The sequence below is a fragment of the Salmo salar genome, unplaced genomic scaffold (genome assembly GCF_905237065.1).
Source record: "Salmo salar unplaced genomic scaffold, Ssal_v3.1, whole genome shotgun sequence".
NCBI lineage: Eukaryota > Metazoa > Chordata > Actinopteri > Salmoniformes > Salmonidae > Salmo > Salmo salar.
Window position 1 is genome coordinate 27,521 of NW_025548285.1, and position 19,922 is coordinate 47,442.

General features: G+C 44.4%; 2 protein-coding genes across 7 annotated transcripts in view; both read right to left on the reverse strand.

The window, feature by feature from the left end:
* The window catches only part of LOC106586302 (TOG array regulator of axonemal microtubules protein 1), a 39,159-nt gene extending 25,153 nt beyond the window's left edge, over window positions 1–14,006 (reverse strand). The window contains exons 1-5 of one of the 6 annotated variants that reach the window (XM_045712152.1): window positions 13,899–14,006; window positions 13,512–13,747; window positions 3,325–3,483; window positions 2,627–2,743; window positions 942–1,036 (exon numbers count right to left, since the gene is read on the reverse strand). In XM_045712152.1, the coding sequence (XP_045568108.1) occupies window positions 1,030–1,036; window positions 2,627–2,743; window positions 3,325–3,483; window positions 13,512–13,747; window positions 13,899–13,967 (588 nt within the window). In that variant the 5' untranslated portion in view covers window positions 13,968–14,006 and the 3' untranslated portion in view covers window positions 942–1,029. Of the gene's footprint in view, window positions 1–941; window positions 1,037–1,404; window positions 1,466–1,815; window positions 2,747–3,207; window positions 3,484–13,511; window positions 13,748–13,898 lie in introns of those variants that run through there. The other 5 variants (XM_045712148.1, XR_006763432.1, XM_045712150.1 and 2 more) reach the window with 5 other exon arrangements.
* Window positions 14,007–14,166: 160 nt separating this feature from the next.
* On the reverse strand, window positions 14,167–16,279 carry LOC123732832 (uncharacterized). Its single transcript, XM_045712146.1, has 4 exons — window positions 16,078–16,279; window positions 15,339–15,890; window positions 14,682–14,943; window positions 14,167–14,336 (listed from the first exon to the last, which is right to left on the reverse strand). Exons 1-4 carry the CDS (start codon window positions 16,216–16,218, stop codon window positions 14,167–14,169), a joined length of 1,125 nt encoding a protein of 374 aa, XP_045568102.1. The 5' UTR covers window positions 16,219–16,279.
* Between the last annotated feature and the right edge of the window lie 3,643 nt (window positions 16,280–19,922).

The window sequence follows — 19,922 nt, forward strand, 5'->3', positions numbered from 1 at the left end:
GCCAATGAACATCTGAATGATTCAGAGGACAACTGGGTGAAAGTGTTGTGGTCAGATGAGACCAAATGGAGCTCTTTGGCATCACCTCAACTCGCCGTGTTTGGAGGAGGAGGAATGCTGCCTATGACCCCAAGAACACCATCCCCACCGTCAAACATGGAGGTGGAAACATTATGCTTTGGGGGTGTTTTTCTGCTAAGGTAACTGGACAACTTCACCGCATCAAAGGGACGATGGACAGGGCCATGTACCGTCAAATCTTGGGTGAGAACCTCCATCCCTCAGCCAGGGCATTGAAAATGGGTCGTGGATGGGTATTCCAGGATGACAATGACCCAAAACACACAGCCAAGGCAACAAAGGAGTGGCTCAAGAAGAAGCACATTAAGGTCCTGGAGTGGCCTAGCCAGTCTCCAAACCTTAATCCCATAGAAAATCTGTGGAGGGGAGCTGAAGGTTCGAGTTGCCAAACGTCAGCCTCGAAACCTTAATGACTTGGAGAAGATCTGCAAAGAGGACTGGGACAAAATCCCTCCTGAGATGTGTGCAAACCTGGTGGCCAACTACAAGAAACGTCTGACCTCTGTGATTGCCAACAAGGTTTTTGCCACCAAGTACTAAGTCATGTTTTGCAGAGGGGTCAAATACTTATTTCCCTCATTAAAATGCAAATCATTTTATAAAATGCGTTTATAACAGAACATGGCCAAGATGTTAAAATGTTCATAGATGACCAGCAGGGTCAAATAATAATAATCACAGTGGTTGTCGAGGGTGCAACAGGTCAGCACCTCAGGAGAAAGTGTCAGTTGGCTTTTCATAGCCGATCATTCAGAGTATCTCTACCGCTCCAGCTGTCTCTGGAGAGTTGAAAACAGCAAGTCTGGGACAAGGAGCACATCCGGTGAACAGGTCAGGGTTCCATAGCCACAGGCAGAACAGTTGAAACTGGAGCAGCAGCACAGCCAGGTGCACTGGGGACAGCAAGGAGTCATCAGGCCAGGTAGTCCTGAGGCATGGTCCTAGGGCTCAGGTCCTCCGAGAAAGAGACAGAAAGAAAGAGAGAAAGAGAGAAGTAGAGAGAGCATACTTAAATTCACACAGGACACTGGATAAGACAGGAGAAATACTCCAGATATAATTTGACTGACCCTAGCCCCCCCGACACATAAACTACTGCAGCATAAATACTGGAGGCTGAGACAAGAGAGGTCGGGAGACACTGTGGCCCCATCCGATGATAACACCGGACAGGGCCAAACAGGCAGGATATAACCCTACCCACTTTGCCAAAGCACAGCCCCCACACCACTAGAGGGATATCTTCAACCACCAACTTACCATCATAAGACAGGGCTGAGTATAGCCCACAAACATCTCCGCCACGGCACAACCCAAGGGGGGGCGCCAACCCAGACAGGAAGATCACGTCAGTGACTTAACCCACTCAAGTGACGCACCCCTCCTAGGGACGGCATGGAAGAGCACCAGTAAGCAAATTGATATAAAACATCCCCACAATTATTTTTTAAATGCTAACGACTTTCTACCAAATGAGCACAAATTTATATAAAACATGGCTACAAATTATGAAACGAGCTCACAAATTGTAAAATATCCACGTACTGTAATATACATCCACTATACTTTTAGTTTTGGATGTTATGATGATATTCCCTGGAGGTCGGGGCCCACAGGGCAGGTGCCCTGCGTGCCCATTCGGTAATCTGGCCCTGATCATGAAATTAAACTACAGGTATTGTTGTTACACATCCTCACACTGTCTTGGAGGATAAAACTGAGACTGTAGCCAGCTTCCATTTTACCTAATTTTATTGTCCAAAGAATGTTCTCATAGTCCAGAAGCATTGGATGAAAATCCACAATGTTGGTGCCATACAGGAGCACTGACCAATCTGCCTCCAAAAGAGGACTGCTGGTTTTGAGGATAAGTGGAGGTCAGTGGTTGATGATCTGAGCACCACCTGAGATGGTGAGTATGGTTTCAGTAGACCACTATTGAGCTGGTAGATCAGATAGGAGCTTCGAGGAAAGGTCATTTAGTGCTTTGAATATGGTTGGTATTGCCTTGTAGTGGATTCAGGACTTGGACAAGGAGTCAATGCAGCTTAAAAATGCATTTACATGGAGGTTTGGATGATAGTGTCAAATTTCTTAGAATGAACGAAAATATTGGAGTTTGGGGACTGGAGGGGATAATAGTCAAGTTGGGAAATGTGCAAATATTTAGATACAAATATATAGTCAAGTTGGGGATTATTCAGATATTCCTGTTGAAAAAGAGAAAAGACAGAAAGGTATAATCTTACAGTATATTAAATTCATCCCATTGGGCCAAAACTGGTTGAATAAACGTTATTTCCACCTCTTTCCAACAACAACAAAAAAGCTATGTGACGACGGTGAATCAATGTGGAACACACAATTGGATTTTTTTCACGCAACTTTTAACCAACATTTTTGGTTGTTTTCACATTTTGGTTCATTTCCCAAGTTTAAATCAAAACTAGACATTGAACTGATGACTGTGCCCAGTGGGATTGGATTTCTGTAATCATATCAGCTCATTTGTCATACTTCTTCTAATCATCCAGAGAGAATGTACCTTTCTTTGAGGTTAACCTTTGAGATGACCTCCCTCAAGGATTCTCGCTCTTTCCTTGGAGCGAATTTGTCCCACATTTTAGTGGCCACGTTTCTCAAGATATTGCGACCATGATGCCTGCTGAGAACAAAGATATTAATATCATCTTAAACGTGCAACATATCAAATCATATCTGCTGTCTGTGATTAAAAACAGTAATCAATTGATGGCAACCTGAGAAACAATATCCCATCAAAATAAGACATACATTAGGTAGAATTTGCAAGAGGGTCGGTTTGAGTAATGCACCGCATTACCTGATCTACAAATCATCTCAACTATCTAACAACTGGGTTTTAACCGTTCATTATTATGAAAATCTTAGCGGATTTTCCTATGCCACGTAGCACTTATTTGTGTTTAGAATACTATTCCCCTCCAAGAGAACCTGTGGTTGTTTTGGAATACCTAAAATCCGCAATTCAATCCATGACACCCTTTTAGCATAGATGCTGTAGACAGCCGACAATGTGGCTTTTAAAGGCAATTTCAATTTGCATTTGTGGTAAACGCTGCAGATGTCAACTCAAGAGTAAATTACCTTTAAAAACTGCATTGTCGGCGATCTAGTGCTATAGCGAGCCATGGTTGAATCACGGCCTAAGTTAAGGCCGGCCATTATGTTTAAGCAAGCTACTTTACAGGACGAACATCCCACCTGACTTCCTGTGCAGGGTCCACAGCCAGTTTACTGACGGCAATCAAGAAACGGTCAGTGAGGTCTTTCTTCCCCGACAGGAGACGAGCCATCCCCATGACCTTAGCCAGTCTCTCCAGGTACTGAGCAGTGCAGCTCCTCACCGCAGCGTTACGGTGGCTGAGGAAGGAAAAACAGAGCACATCAGTTACATGTCATAGAGATACATGAGTTAGGAGACGAATGATAATGGAATGTATTGATGAAGTCTCATCGATGGATCAAAATGTTCGGTAAGACTTTATATTAAGGTCCCTTAATATACCATTTATAAACTGTTTGTGAAGAGTTTGCTTAACATTTATTAATCATTATTCCTACATTTGTAAATGTCAATAAGAAATCTATAAATTGTTATTTACACATTTATAAACAATATTTTAAATATTTGTTCATGATTTATCAGGTAATTAATAAGGTGTTTGATCATAGTATGTTCACAATTTGTAAATGATTAATAATGTACTACTAATGTACTATAAACCAGTTATAAAGGAGTTATTGTCAAGGTATTTGTTAATGGTTGATTAATGGTTTGACTCACCATTAATATACATATTTATAAATGTATTTATAAATGTCACGAATGGTGTATTTGTTAATGAGTGCCTTTATGAATGTGAGTACATGCACTTACTAATACCTCAGTCCCTCACTAATACCCCCTAATCTAAAGTGTTCCCTATATATACTTTATAAATGTTTATAAATGACTTGTTACTCCCAAAGGCTAGCACACATCAGTAGACAGTACCTCTCCACCAATGGCTAAAAATAATCTAAATAACGCAATGGTAAAATAAGAAGTACACAACACACGGAAGTATAAGACATAAGAAAAAAATGTGATTCCATTAAAATGTGACATCTAGAGTTGGGGTGAGTTGCTGCCGGAAGTGTTGTGGAATAACCTAGCATGCTGATGAAAAAGGCAGTTAATTAAAAACTAGCAGTATTTCAATCTTCTCGATTTCGAGGCTTGGATAATGAGAAGATTAGGAGTACAGCATACCTTCCATCCCTGGATTGAGATACGTTTTCAAGCAATATCCCTTTTCCTTCACCACGGTGAAAACATATTGCCATAGGACCGTTTCGACTTGATGGCAGACTGAACTTGAAGTCGAGCTTTGGCTAACTAACCACAGTAACATAATTAAACTCAAAATATGCTATTATGTTATTTTGAAAGAACCTCTTAAGGATCGGACCCTTCAATTTTCACCAAAAATGACATACCCAATTCTAACTGCCTGTAGCTCAGGACCTGAAGCAAGGATATGCATATTCTTGATACCATGTGAAAGGAAACACTTTGAAGTTTGTGGAAATGTTAAATGAATGTAGGAGAATATAACAAATTAGATCTGGTAAACGTTTTTTGTGTTTTTTATACCATCATCTTTGAAATGCAAGAGAAAGGCCATAAGGTATTATTCCAGCCCAGGGGCAATTTCGATTTTGGCCACTAGATGGCAGCAGTGTCAGTGCAATGTTTTAGACTGATCCAATGTACCATTGTATATCTGTACAAATGTTGTATCAAGACTGCCCAAATGTGCCTAATTGGTTTATCAATACCTTGTGCACTCTTCTCAAACAAATAGATTGGTATTCTTTCACTGTAATACCTACTGTAAATTGGACTGTGCAGTTAGATTAACAAGAATTTAAGCTTTCTGCCCATATATGTCCTGGGAAATGTTTCTGTTACTTACAACCTCATGCTAATCACATTGGCCTACGTTAGCTCAACCATCCCGCGGGGGGGGACACTGATCCCGTAGAGGTTTAATATCGTAATGTTGTAACGGACGTCGTAAGGATTGGACCAAGGTGCAGCGGGAACGTGTATACTCATCTGCTTTATTTATTTTTTGAAAAGAAGGAAAAAACAAAAGAAACACGTATACAAAACAACGAATGACACTACAGTCCTGTCAGGTGCACAGACACAAAACAGGAGACAACTACCCACCAATCCCATTACAAAAACTACCCCTATACATAGGACCTTCAATCAGAAGAAACGAGGAGCGATCTGCTTCCAATTGAAGGTCAACCCCATTAACTAAACATAGAAATAGAAAGACTAGAACTAACATAGAAATAAACATTTTACATTTACATTTTAGTCATTTAGCAGACGCTCTTATCCATCGTATTAAACAGCATATAAACACTCTAAATAGGTCAGGAGTCAGACATGTAGCCTAATATGAAATGTATTTGTAGTAGAATTAAAATGGTTATTCCATCAAACTTCAAATTATTAGAATAGTACACAACGCAGAACAGAACAACCAGGTTCAGGGCCAAAGCCCGCGAACAGGAATATTCCAAGTTCAGACAGAAGGGGGAGTCAGATCACTTTGATCGCCAGGAACTTTACTTTTGGTGTCCATTTTTAATTGTTGCGCTACTGGTGCTGCCTGTTGATGTTAGGTGGGCAGTTACAGTAGCTGAATGATGTTAACATCTTCGGGTTTTGTTTCATTAAATATATTTTATTTCATCTGGGTGCTTGCTTCACCTACTAACACCCTGGTACTATCCGTAGCTGCCGTTCTCCTCAGTCCGAGAAAACACTGAGAAAGGTGTGTCTTGCAGATTACTCCTTTGCAGAAGTCCATAACGTGAAATAAATAAAACATCCCAAGGTTAATGCTGTAGATATTGTTATAAGGGAATGTGAGACTTTAGAAACATGTAACGTTCAGCGTTTTATTGTTGTTATTAATATAGTTTACAGAGTGCTAAAAGTGCTGCTGTTGCTAGCTAGCATGCCTTTCTGTGATGCAGACGGTTAGCTGAGCTGGTGCGGGCGTTGCATTATGGGAGATGTAGTTTGGTCCTCTAAGGTCTGAATGGGATAGAGGCGATTTCACGTTGTAACTTGTTTGTGCTGCAGTGTTTTTTGTAAATTTGTTGTTTTATTTTGGTACTGTCAACACTATGGCGCACACGCGCAGCCAGTTTGGGTTCCGTGTAAGCTCAGCATTTAAACAACATTTTGTTGTATTAAATCGTTATAGTCTATAAAATTGCACATACATGCTGATTGACTTACTTAGAATTAAATACAAATTAAATGAAAAATGCCTCATTAGGCTCAGTCTACAGTGCCTTTGAATTTATTTTTAGAAACATGAGTTTGGCCAGAGTCTGTAGCTTCAGGCTCATGTGATTGTGCCTGGAGAGCAGGCCAGCCGCAGAGAATACGCTCTCAACTCTTGCAGAGCCACTTGGGATGCTAAACACCGTTTGGGCCACTAATGCCAGGCTGGGCAGGGATGCATAGTTATTTTTATTTTGTTCTGTAGGTAGGCCTAAAGGATTTTAGTTGAAATATCTCTATGAAAACAGAACGCTCCTTGAAAGACGTAATAGAGTTAACATGCCCTCAATGATGGCCTAATGTATAGATAATAGAAGGAACATTTTTTAGAGATTATTTTTTGTTCATAAATAATGTGCTAAAATGACACACTTAGCTAGCTACCCACCTCGTTCCTTTCTGTTAGCATGTACGCGTAGTAAGTACATGCTTTCGGGATACCTGTCTTTTCATTCTTTAGTTGTGGACACTACATAACCGCACTCCCTCTCTTGCTCTTGGTCCTCATCTTTGTAAGTCACCTTGATTTTTCACCTGTGTGTTTTATCAGCTTCTTTATGAAGATATTTAGAATATTAGATGACAGTAGCTAAAGCAAGGTGCTATAGCATCACACAAGTAGACTACAAATGCATGCTGGGCCGGGTACGCCTTGAGCTTGTAAAATGAGTGCTACTGGAGCACTACTGGAGCGAAATTGAAGGGGGCGAGAAAGCCGAAGCCCCAGCCTCTGGGAAACTTGCTCCACGATCCAGTCAAATAGGGCAAGCTCCACTCCTCACTCTGCTCACATACTCTGGCATGGCCACACCCTAAGTGGGACTGACTGTGCAGCTATCTGTATCTCAGTCAGACTTATCGCTTTGGAGCCTATTTGTGCTCTGTTCTAACAAATCTCGCTGCGCATCATGTAGAAATGACCTAGTCTGATCATGCTCTTTTTCAAATGCTTGAAGTTCTGCTTCCAATTGCTCTATGTTGCACTCTGATTTCCTCTGGGAAGTTCATCAGTAGTTTGCTGTGTTGCTATTCGTTTTTCCCCGAGTAAAAGCGCAGCAAGCTTTAGAATGAACATTCTCTTGTATTTTTTCTTATGCTTGTCAATAGACTGAGTATACAAAACATTAAGAACACCTTCTCTTTCCATGACAGACTGACCAGGTGAACCCAATTATTGATGTCACTTGTTAAATCCAATCAAATGTATTTATATAGCCCTTCTTACATCAGCTGATATCTCAAAGTGCTGTACAGAAACCCAGCCTAAAACCCCAAACAGCAAGCAATGCAGGTGTAGAAGCATGGTGGCTAGGAAAAACTCCCTAGAAAGGCCAAAACCTAGGAAGAAACCTAGAGAGGAACCAGGCTATGAGGGGTGGCCAGTCCTCTTCTGGCTGTGCCGGGTGGAGATTATAACAGCACATGGCCTAGATGTTCAAATGTTCATAAATCCACTTCAATCAGTATAAATGAAGGGGAGGTGACAGGTTTAATAAGGATTTTTAAGTTTTGAGACAATATGGACATGGATTGTGTATGTGTGCCATTCAGAGGGTGAATGGGCAAGACAATATTTAAGTGCCTTTGAACGGGGGGCTAGGGTCATTCTGTTATATCCGGTGTAATTCTCCTGTCTTTTCTGGTGTCCTGTGTGATGTTGTATATGCTCCCTCTAATTCTCTCATCTTTCTCTCTCTCTCTCCCCTCTCGGAGGACCTGAGCCCTAGGACCATGCCTCAGGACCATCTGGCCTGACGACTCCTGAATGTCCCCGTCCCTAGTCCATCTGGTCGTGCTGCTGACCCCGTTTCTGCTGTTCTGTCTGCGGCCATAGAACCCTGACATGTTCACCAGACCCCCCGCACCCCCTATGTTTGGTATACTCAGTGTATATTGCCAGTACTAAAGAATTTCATCCCTATTCGAATCAAATGTGAGAACATTCTTGCCTTTTTTGATCAAATCATTAATACGAGTCGATTACCATAATTCAAAAATGTAGATTACTTGCATATTCGCCATCACATAGGCCACATGTTCGTTATATATGTTAATTTTACCTTTTTTTAACTAGTCAGTTAAGTCAGTTAAGAACAAATTCTTATTTTAAATGATGGCCTAGGAACAGCGGGTTAACTACCTTGTTCAGGGGCAGAACAACAGATTTTTACCTTGTCAGCTCGGGGATTCGATCTTGCAATCTTTCAGTTACAAGTCCAAACCGCTAACCACTAGGCTACCTGCTGCCCCAATAGAATAATAGAATAGAATAAACTCAAATTTAGTCCAAAGTATCTGTAAGATATATCACATCGGGGTCACCATTTACTGTAGTGTCGAATTACAGGAAATTAACTTTAATATGCACATGTTTCTCTCCGCAGTCAAGCCATAATTGTTGGGAACCCGCTTGGTAGGGGGGCCTCCCAACCAAATCTCCCCAAGAGGCTAAAGAGGCTCTGGAGCATCACTTTCATATAAAGTGTTAACAAATGTTCTCGTGTAGAGATGATACACATCCACTGCAAATTAGGTCCGGGACGATACCAGTATCCAAAACACGAAGTGGATAAAAGTTCTTTAGGAAAACAGACGTAATGTTGGAAACAAATATCATTATGTTGTCATCCTGAGTAATATTTATTTATTTTCCAAGCTGTATCAGACAATATTTTACATACAGCAGGTTTTTAAAGGACCAAAGAGTGAGATCTGCTATGCGTTTTCATTTTTGCCATTGAAAATATATTGCAATACTGGTATTGTCCCGGCCCTAATACAAATTTTCAATCTGTCACTGGCCCAGGCGGTTGTCCCTACGTGCTTCAAGACCGCAACCATTGTGCCAGTGCCGCAGCAGTCGACCGCATCAAGCCCGAATGACCTCCGACCTGTTGCACTCACCCCCACGATCATGAAGTGCTTCGAAAGACTGGTTTTGGCCTACCTTAAGTCCTGCCTCCCTCCAACACTGAATCCCCACCAGTTTGCCTACCGACCGAACAGGTCTGCAGAGGACGCCATCTTCACAGCTTTACACTCTTCCATGACAAAACCAACACCTATGTGAGAATGCTGTTCATAGACTTTAGCTCAGCATTCAATACGGTCATTCCCTCTAGGCTGGTCACCAAACTCCATGACCTAGGGATCAGCCCCTCTCTCTGTAACTGGACTTTGGACTTCCTGACCAACAGACCCCAGTCTGTCAGGTTAGACGACTTCACCACCTCAACCCTGAACCTGAACACTGGTGTGCCGAGCCTCTTCCTGTACTCCCTCTTCACCTACGACTGAGTTTCTGTACACGGTATCAACACCATCGTCAAGTTCGCAGACGAAACCACGGTGGTAGGTCTGATCAGTGACAATGACGAGTCAGCCTACAGGGAGGAGGTCAAGCACCTGGCTGCATGGTGCGCTGACAACAACCTGGCCCTCAATGCAAAGAAAACCAAGGAGCTCATAGTGGATTAACAGGAAGTCTAAAAGCCGCAGCCACGCCCCAGTTCTCATTGATGGCACTGAAGTGGAGTGTGTGCCCAGCTTCAAATTCCTGGGTGTCTACATCTCCGATGACCTCTCCTGGACCCGCAACACCTCAACCCTAGTCAAGAAGGCGCAGCAGCGCCTGTACTTTTTGAGGAGGCTGAAGAAGGCCTGCCTGTCTCCCAAGATCCTGGTGAACTTTTACCACTGCACGGTCGAGAGCAATCTGACTAACTGCGCCACAGTGTGGTTTGGCGGGTGCTCCGTGGCTGACCGGAAGGCCCTGCAACGGGTGGTGAAAACCACCCACCACATCACTGGTGCCCAGCTCTCTGCCATCGGAGACCTCCAGCGCATCAGGGACCCTTACATTTTTTACATTACATTTAAGTCATTTAGCAGACGCTCTTATCCAGAGCGACTTACAAAATGGTGCATTCACCTTATGATATCCAGTGGAACAACCACTTTACAATAGTGCATCTACATCTTTTAAGGGGGGGGGTTAGAAGGATTACTTTATCCTATCCTAGGTATTCCTTAAAGAGGTGGGGTTTCAGGTGTCTCCGGAAGGTGGTGATTGACTCCGCTGTCCTGGCGTCGTGAGGGAGCTTGTTCCACCATTGGGGTGCCAGAGCAGCGAACAGTTTTGACTGGGCTGAGCGGGAACTGTGCTTCCTCAGAGGTAGGGGGGCCAGCAGGCCAGTGGTGGATGAACGCAGTGCCCTTGTTTGGGTGTAGGGCCTGATCAGAGCCTGAAGGTATGGAGGTGCCGTTCCCTTCACAGCTCCGTAGGCAATCACCATGGTCTTGTAGCGGATGCGAGCTTCAACTGGAAGCCAGTGGAGAGAGCGGAGGAGCGGGGTGACGTGAGAGAACTTGGGAAGGTTGAACACCAGACGGGCTGCGGCGTTCTGGATGAGTTGTAGGGGTTTAATGGCACAGGCAGGGAGCCCAGCCAACAGCGAGTTGCAGTAATCCAGACGGGAGATGACAAGTGCCTGGATTAGGACCTGCGCCGCTTCCTGTGTGAGGCAGGGTCGTACTCTGCGAATGTTGTAGAGCATGAACCTACAGGATCGGGTCACCGCCTTGATGTTAGTGGAGAACGACAGGGTGTTGTCCAGGATCACGCCAAGGTTCTTAGCACTCTGGGAGGAGGACACAAGGGAGTTGTCAACCGTGATGGCGAGATCATGGAACGGGCAGTCCTTCCCCGGGAGGAAGAGCAGCGCCGTCTTGCCGAGGTTCAGCTTGAGCTGGTGATCCGTCATCCACACTGATATGTCTGACAGACATGCAGAGATGCGATTCGCCACCTGGTTATCAGAAGGGGGAAAGGAGAAGATTAATTGTGTGTCGTCTGCATAGCAATGATAGGAGAGACCATGTGAGGATATGACAGAGCCAAGTGACTTGGTGTATAGCGAGAATAGGAGAGGGCCTAGAACAGAGCCCTGGGGGACACCAGTGGTGAGAGCGCATGGTGCGGAGACAGATTCTCGCCACGCCACCTGGTAGGAGCGACCTGTCAGGTAGGACGCAATCCAAGCGTGGGCCGCGCCGGAGATGCCCAACTCGGAGAGGGTGGAGAGGAGGATCTGATGGTTCACAGTATCAAAGGCAGCAGATAGGTCTAGAAGGATGAGAGCAGAGGAGAGAGAGTTAGCTTTAGCAGTGCGGAGAGCCTCCGTGACACAGAGAAGAGCAGTCTCAGTTGAATGCCCAGTCTTGAAACCTGACTGATTAGGATCAAGAAGGTCATTCTGAGAGAGATAGCAGGAGAGCTGGCCAAGGACGGCACGTTCAAGAGTTTTGGAGAGAAAAGAAAGAAGGGATACTGGTCTGTAGTTGTTGACATCGGAGGGATCGAGTGTAGGTTTTTTCAGAAGGGGTGCAACTCTCGCTCTCTTGAAGACGGAAGGGACGTAGCCAGCGGTCAAGGATGAGTTGATGAGCGAGGTGAGGAAGGGGAGAAGGTCTCCGGAAATGGTCTGGAGAAGAGAGGAGGGGATAGGGTCAAGTGGGCAGGTTGTTGGGCGCGAGATTTCATCTGGAGAGAGAGGGGAGAAAGAGGTCAAAGCACAGGGTAGGGCAGTGTGAGCAGGACCAGCGGTGTCGTTTGACTTAGCAAACGAGGATCGGATATCGTCAACCTTCTTTTCAAAATGGTTGACGAAGTCATCCGCAGAGAGGGAGGAGGGGGGAGGGGGAGGAGGATTCAGGAGGGAGGAGAAGGTAGCAAAGAGCTTCCTAGGGTTAGAGGCAGATGCTTGGAATTTAGAGTGGTAGAAAGTGGCTTTAGCAGCAGAGACAGAAGAGGAGAATGTAGAGAGGAGTGAGTGAAAGGATGCCAGGTCCGCAGGGAGGCGAGTTTTCCTCCATTTCCGCTCGGCTGCCCGGAGCCTTGTTCTGTGAGCTCGTAGTGAGTCGTCGAGCCACGGAGCAGGAGGGGAGGACCGAGCCGGCCTGGAGGATAGGGGACAGAGAAAATCAAAGGATGCAGAAAGGGAGGAGAGGAGGGTTGAGGAGGCAGAATCAGGAGATAGGTTGGAGAAGGTTTGAGCAGAGGGAAGAGATGATAGGATGGAAGAGGAGAGAGTAGCGGGAGAGAGAGAGCGAAGGTTGGGACGGCGCAATACCATCCGAGTAGGGGCAGAGTGAGAAGTGTTGGATGAGAGCAAGAGGGAAAAGGATACAAGGTAGTGGTCGGAGATTTGGAGGGGAGTTGCAATGAGATTAGTGGAAGAACAGCATCTAGTAAAGATGAGGTCAAGCGTATTGCCTGCCTTGTGAGTAGGGGGGGAAGGTGAGAGGGTGAGGTCAAAAGAGGAGAGGAGTGGAAAGAAGGAGGCAGAGAGGAATGAGTCAAAGGTAGACGTGGGGAGGTTAAAGTCACCCAGAACTGTGAGAGGTGAGCCATCCTCAGGAAAGGAATTCACATCCATGCCACAAACAAAAGGTACTGCCTCTCAGGGACCTTGTTGCACTACTCTCTTTGTCCATTTCACAGTACTACTGGACTCTGACATTGCTTTGCAAAATCTGATTAAGGACATAATTCAGTTGTACATGTACATGTCTACCTCGGTAACCTCATTGCTGCTCTCCCTGCATTTCAGTTGCATGCCTCCTTGCACTTTCAATTTGCCTTCATTGCACATTTAGACTTGCCATTTGCCTTCATTGCACATTTATACATCCCACTTAATAACGTACTTAGTTATTTTACTTTTTACTACATTTTCTGCACTCTTTTATTTGCACTTCTGGTCAGATACTAACTGCATTTCGTTGTACTTGTTCAATGACAGTAAAGTTGAATCTAATCTAATGTGTGGTATACTTAAGCGAGCAGTGACCATTTTGCACCAGAAAGTTCACTACATATCAATTATCTATTGCATTGTCACATCAGGTCCGTTTGGAGTGAATCCTAACCTCCATTCGAGTCAACCTTTCAATGTGAGACAAAGTGAACATTTGTGGAAGTCCGGATCTACCCCTTAGTGAGTGTTAATTGACCCCTCTCCCTCTTTACCTCAGCCCACCGACCAGCAGGGCATTCATGACACGGGTAGGGGTGCAGCTCTGCACCATGTGACCCAGGGCAAAGTTGGCGGCCTGCCGGATGAAGTTGTTGGCCTCGCTGGCTTTGTGCAGCAGCACGCGTGCCGTCCCCTCCACCTCACTGTCCATGGCCCTCTGGAGGTGAACGTACATGTCACCCAGTGTGGCCATGGCAGCACAGGACACTGCAGAGCGCAGGTTCTTCACCTGAATCATAATAACACGCACAGGACCAGCTATTAATGTTGAGCAGTACAACCCACGAACATCAGAAACATGACACAATCATTTGGATTGTTCTCCAAATGTAGCAGATTTGTGCAGATGAATGAATAGGGCAGTGAATGAATAGAGCTACCTCATTTATAATGGCAAGGCAGATATCATGGAGTTTAGGCATCAGTATGTCCATCTGGTTCTGAGCCATCACACGGAGAGAGGTCAAGCCCTCGATCTTCTTCTCCCTGCAAGTCAGTGAAAGAAACGTAAGCAATTTCCACAACATTTTCCAAAAACATTATAAAGATGTTCATCAATTAGGACTCTGGTCTCTTAATTTCAGAAGTTTCTACGCTCTGTAGCTCAAATCTACATTTCCAAGGACACTACACTGTGCTTCCTTTAGCCTAGCTCCATTGGTCTTGTCTACAGTGAATGCTCAACCGGTCATCAGAGGCAGAGTAGAGCAGCTTGAAGGTCTTAGTCAGGGCCTGCTCTGGGTTGGACAGGGGCTGCAATCTGGCCTGGTCCTGACTTTTCTTTATTTGGCCCTTTGGCTCACTGGCTGCCTTCTTGTCTATGGGTTGACAGCAGACATCTATCTCTCTGTGAACTGTATGTATGTATTTATGCATTTACTCATTTCCATATCTGTTTGTAGCTTTTAACACTAGAACATCTTAGTTCATTATGATATCATTTTAAATTTAGCACACATTTTTGGTGCTCACCCTGCTCAGAAGCAGGGTCTAATTCGCCTTGAGCAAAGGTTATCTCACTGTGCAACAGGCAAAGCAAGTGTGGAAAAATGTCTTAGCCCTGGGCTAAAGCCATTTGTGTCCCTTCCCTTCCTACTATCAGTCTACCTAGCTTCATCTCCCTGTCTAATTTAAATTAGTGTGAGTACATGAGAGGGACTGACCTGAGCCGGTGTCAGCCTTTTGCAGGCTAAGGAACCTTGTAGGCCGAGGCAGTTTGCTCCTGGGCTTGGTAGGGGGGGGAGCAGGCCTGGGTGGGCTGTCACGCGACTTTACCGGGGTCCCAACATCCAAGTAGTCACGGAGCTCCGCAGGGGTGTTCATATCCACTGAGCTCAGGCTTCCCAGAGAGCTGGTGGCTATTTCCCCCATGGACATGGCCGAGCCCAAACTTCTCCTGCCCATGGCCTTCACCTCATGTACCACCTTTGGCGTAGACCAGAAAAGAATGCTCCCATCATAGAAATGCATATAGAACTAGTATATACATAAACTAATACACAGAGATCCTTAATTCTAGGATCTATTCTATCATGCCGTCAAAGAGAGTATCCTTTCTAACCTGTACCCCGCACACTGTACCCCCTCAACTAACCTGTACCCCTCGCACACTGACTCGGTACCGATACCCCCTGTATATAGCCTCGTTATTGTTATGTCATTGTGTTACTTTTATTATTATTATTATTATTGTTTACATTAGTTTCTTTGTTAAATATTTTCCTAACTCTTCTTGAACTGCACTGTTGGTTTCACAGTATGGTCTACACTTGTGTTTTCACAAATTTTCACATTTACAATAAATTGAAAGTCCATCCTACCTTCCAGGCCTCCTCCTTCAGGTGAGCCTCGATGTCCCTCACCTCCTCCATCAGGTCAATGGGTCCGTTGTTGTCAGCACAGCCCTGGTCCAACTGGACTTTCAAGTATTTGACTTCCCGCCTGCCCTTCTTCTTCTTGCCCCTCTTGGAGGGAGCTCCAGTGGGAGGGACGGGAACAGGCCGCACGCTACTGCTGCTGAATGACTTATTTACCTGGATGGACTCCAGAGAGTGAGATCCGGGTCGAACTTGGGCTCCGTCCACCCCCACCACGTTCTTCAGTGGGGCCAGAGCTATGTGTTCAAGCCTTCGTGGCAAAGGCCTCGGTGGAGCTTTCGGCCGCGGAATGCACTGAATAGAGGGGACGAAGTGGTGCACGAAGGTGCTGCCAACCCCGATAAGAGCAGTCCGGACATAATTCTCATGGATAGCACTTGTCTTTCTTTGCTTTCCTTCCATGGCCTCTCTCTCAGCTCTCTGCATCTGCAGAAGTCTGGCATCACTGATGAAGCCCCGATGGCCCTCTGGGATTGGGTAGCTCTCCTGATAGCCCTGGATCACAATGGTATAGTATGAAATGAATAGCAGAAGTGAAGTAGTCAAAATAGTTTCTACAGTGTGTCATATAAAGCTTTTAAGCTAAAGATGTTATGGATGTAGGCCTACTGTATGTCTATGAAACCACAAAATAAACACAGTGATATTTTTGAAAAACGTTTGAAATACTGATGAGCCTTACAAAACTTGAAAACCTGTCCTGGTCATCCTGTTGGTTTAAAGCCATGTTTTGCTTCCTCAAGTTTTCGATGACGCTCCTCATCTGAGAGTTCTCCTTCTGGAGTTTGTCAAACTCACTTGATTTTCTTCCTCGATAAGCCATTGATAATAAATGTTAACACTCTCAAAATAAGAACTTAACCTATCTCTGTGAGAGAACTATCATGAAAATTAAATGTTGCTTGTCAGATGGAACCAGCAATGATATCATGGCAAGGATTCCGTTACATTGTGATGTCATAATGGGGTCTGTTGACAGCACTGAGCACATCAGCACATGGTGAACATTCATGAAAGCTTTTTGATTCCCATATAAAATCATAAATGTGTGATGAATTTGTAAATATATATATATATATATAAACTCAGCAAAAATAAACGTCCCTTTTTTTAGGACACTGTCTTCCACAGATAATTCGTAAAAATCCATGTAACTTCACAGATCTTCATTGTAAAGGGTTTAAACACTGTTTCCCATGCTTGTTCAATGAACCATAAACAATTATTGAACATGCACCTGTGGAACAGTCATTAAGACACTAACAGCTTACAGACGGTAGGCAATTAAGGTCACAGTTATGAAAACTTAGGACACCAAACAGGCCTTTCTACTGACTCTGAAAAACACCAAAAGAAAGATGCCCAGGGTCCCTGCTCATCTGCGTGAACGTGCCTTAGGCATGCTGCAAGGAGGCATGAGGACTGCAGATGTGGCCAGGGCAATAAATTGCAATGTCCGTACTGTGAGACGCCTAAGACAGCGCAACAGGGAGACAGGACGGACAGCTGATCATACTCGCAGTGGCAGACCACGTGTAACAACACCTGCACAGGATCGGTACATGCAAACATCACACCTGCGGGACAGGTACAGGATGGCAACAACAACTGCCCGAGTTACACCAGGAACGCACAATCCCTCTATCAGTGCTCAGACTGTCCGCAATAGGCTGTGAGAGTCTGGACTGAGGGCTTGAAGGCCTGTTGTAAGGCAGCTCCTCACCAGACATCACCGGCAACAGCGTCGCCTATGGGCACAAACCCACCGTCGCTGGACCAGACAGGACTGCCAAAAAGTGCTCTTCATTGACGAGTCGTGATTTTGTCTCACCAGGGGTGATGGTCAGATTCACGTTTATCGTCGAAGGAATGAGCGTTACACCGAGGCCTGTACTCTGGAGCGGGATCAATTTGGAGGTGGACGGTCCGTCGTGGTCTGGGGCGGTGTGTCACAGCATCATATGAATGAGCTTGTTGTCATTGCAGGCAGTCTCAACGCTGTGTATTACAGGGAAGACATCCTCCTCCCTCATGTGGTACACTTCCTGCAGGCTCATCCTGACATGACCCTCCAGCGTGACAATGCCACCAGCCATACTGCTCGTTCTGTGCATTATTTCCTACAAGACAGGAATATCAGTGTTCTGCCATGGTTAGCAAAGAGCCCGGATCTCAATCCCATTGAGCACGTCTGGGACCTGTTGGATCGGAGGGTGAGAGCTAGGGCCATTCCCCCAGAAATGTCCGGGAACTTGCAGGTGCCTTGGTGGAAGAGTGGGGTAACATCTCACAGCAAGAACGGGCAAATCTGGTGCAGTCCATGACGAGGAGATGCACTGCAGTACTTAATGCAGTTGGTGGCCACACCAGATACTGACTGTTACTTTTGATCTTGACCCCCCCTTTGTTCAGGGACACATTATTCCATTTCCATTATTCCATTTCTGTTAGTCACATTTCTGTGGAACTGGTTCAGTTTATGTCTCAGTTGTTGAATCTTATGTTCATACAAATATTTACACATGTTAAGTTTGCTGAAAATAAACGCAGATGACAATAAGAGGACGTTTCTTTTTTTGCTGAGTTATATATATATATATATATATATATATATATATATATATACCGTATACAGTTGAAGTCGGAAGTTTACATACACCTTAGCCAAATACATTTAAACTCAGTTTTTCACAATTCCTGAAATTTAATCCTAGTAAAAATCCCATCTTAGGTTAGTTAGGATCACCACTTTATGTTAAGAATGTGAAATGTCAGAATAATAGAAGAGAGATTGATTTATTTCAGCTTGTATTTCTTTCTTCACATTCCCAGTGGGTCAGAAGTGTACATACACTCAATTAGTATTTGGTAGCATTGCCTTTAAATTGTTTAATTTGGGTCAAACGTTTCGGGTAGCCTTCCACAAGTTTCCCACAATTAGTTTGGTGAATTTTGGCCCATTCCTCCTGACAGAGCTGGTGTAACTGAGTCAGGTTTGTAGGCCTCGTTGCTCGCTCACGCTTTTTCAGTTCTGCCCTATAGGATTGAGGTCAGGGCTTTGTGATGGCCATTCCAACACCTTGACTTTGTTGCCCTTAAACCATTTTGTGTGTGTGTTTTGGAGTGTCAGTGTAGTATGTGTAAGTGTATGGTTAGAGTCCAGTGAGTGTATATCGAGCCTATGGAAGAGAGTCAGTGCAGAAAATAAGAACAAATATGAATAAAATAAGGGGGTCAATGCAAATAGTCCGGGTAACCATTTGATTAACTGTTCAGCAGTGCTATGGCTTAGGGGTAGAAGCTGTTAAGGAGCCTTTTGGCATTCCGGGACCGCTTGCTGTGCAGTAGCAGAGAGAACAGTCTATGACTTAGGTGGCTGGAGCCTTTGACAATTTTTAAGGCCTTCCTCTGACACTGCCTGGTATAGAGCTTGAAGAATATTGAAACGAATAATGGGCAAATGTTGCACAATCCAGGTGTGGAAAGCTCTTAGAGACTTTACCCAGAAAGACTCACAGCTGTAATCGCTGCCAAAGGTGCTTGTACAAAGTATTGACTCAAGGGTGTGAATACTTATGTAAATGAGATATTTCAGTATTAAATGTTCAATACATTTGCAAACATTTCTTAATATATGTTTTCACTTTTTCATTATGGTGTACTGTGTGTAGCTGGGTGAGAGAAAAACATATTTAATCAATTTTGAATTCAGACTGTAACACAACGAAATGTGGAATAAGTCAAGGTGTATGAATACTTTCTGAAGGCACTGTAGACAAGGATGGGGGCTTGGGGTTTTGATGGGAAAGGTCTAGGCTTTACAGGGAAGGACCATGGTTAGCAGGGTTGGCCTTCATTCCATTTCAACTCAATTAACTCGTCAAATGCAGTTCATGAGTTCACTCAGTTCAGGAAACAACAATATCATTGAATTGGATTTTCTACGTTTTCAAATGTCCAATTGCTACATTTGCTGAGCTGAGCCAGACTGGAATGGAATCAGAGTTTTGCAGGCAGATCACCCGTGATACAAGTCAGTATTCGACATCCATCCATGGCTGAGGATGTCAGGATATGACGTGGAAACCGGCCACCAGGGGCAACAGTGAGCGCTGTTACCTTTAAGTAAGTTTTGGTTTTTCTAGGATATTGTGGATGTGGATAAGCATCTGCCTCTGACTCCAAAGGTTTCATGGTTGAATCCAGCGATAGAGTGTCAATTTTGATAGTTTTGTTATAAGCCTATCCCAAACCTTAACCATTTGGAGTTAATGCCTAACCTTAAGATTTCTGAGTTAATGCCTAAACTTAACCCTAACCTTAAAATCCGGAGTTAATCCCTAAATTTAACCTTTAACACTTTGAGATTTAACGTTTGGAACAACTTTGAAATTTGTCGTTTGAGAAACATGGATGAACGTCTAACTCTGATGTGAGACTGAGACCTTGCAGAAATGTTGACACTTGCTGATAGATTTGTGGATCCAGGATCACATGTTGGGATGTGGCTCCCTCTAGTGGTACTTT

Coding starts and splice junctions, on each gene's coding strand:
- LOC123732832 (XM_045712146.1), bottom strand. CDS start 16,218: ATGGCTTATCGAGGAAGAAAATCAAGTGAGTTTGACAAACTCCAGAAG. Junction 15,891..16,077: donor AGGACAGGTTTTCAAGTTTT/GTAAGGCTCATC, acceptor ATTGTGATCCAG/GGCTATCAGGAGAGCTACCC. Junction 14,337..14,681: donor AAAGGCTGACACCGGCTCAG/GTCAGTCCCTCT, acceptor GTCAACCCATAG/ACAAGAAGGCAGCCAGTGAG.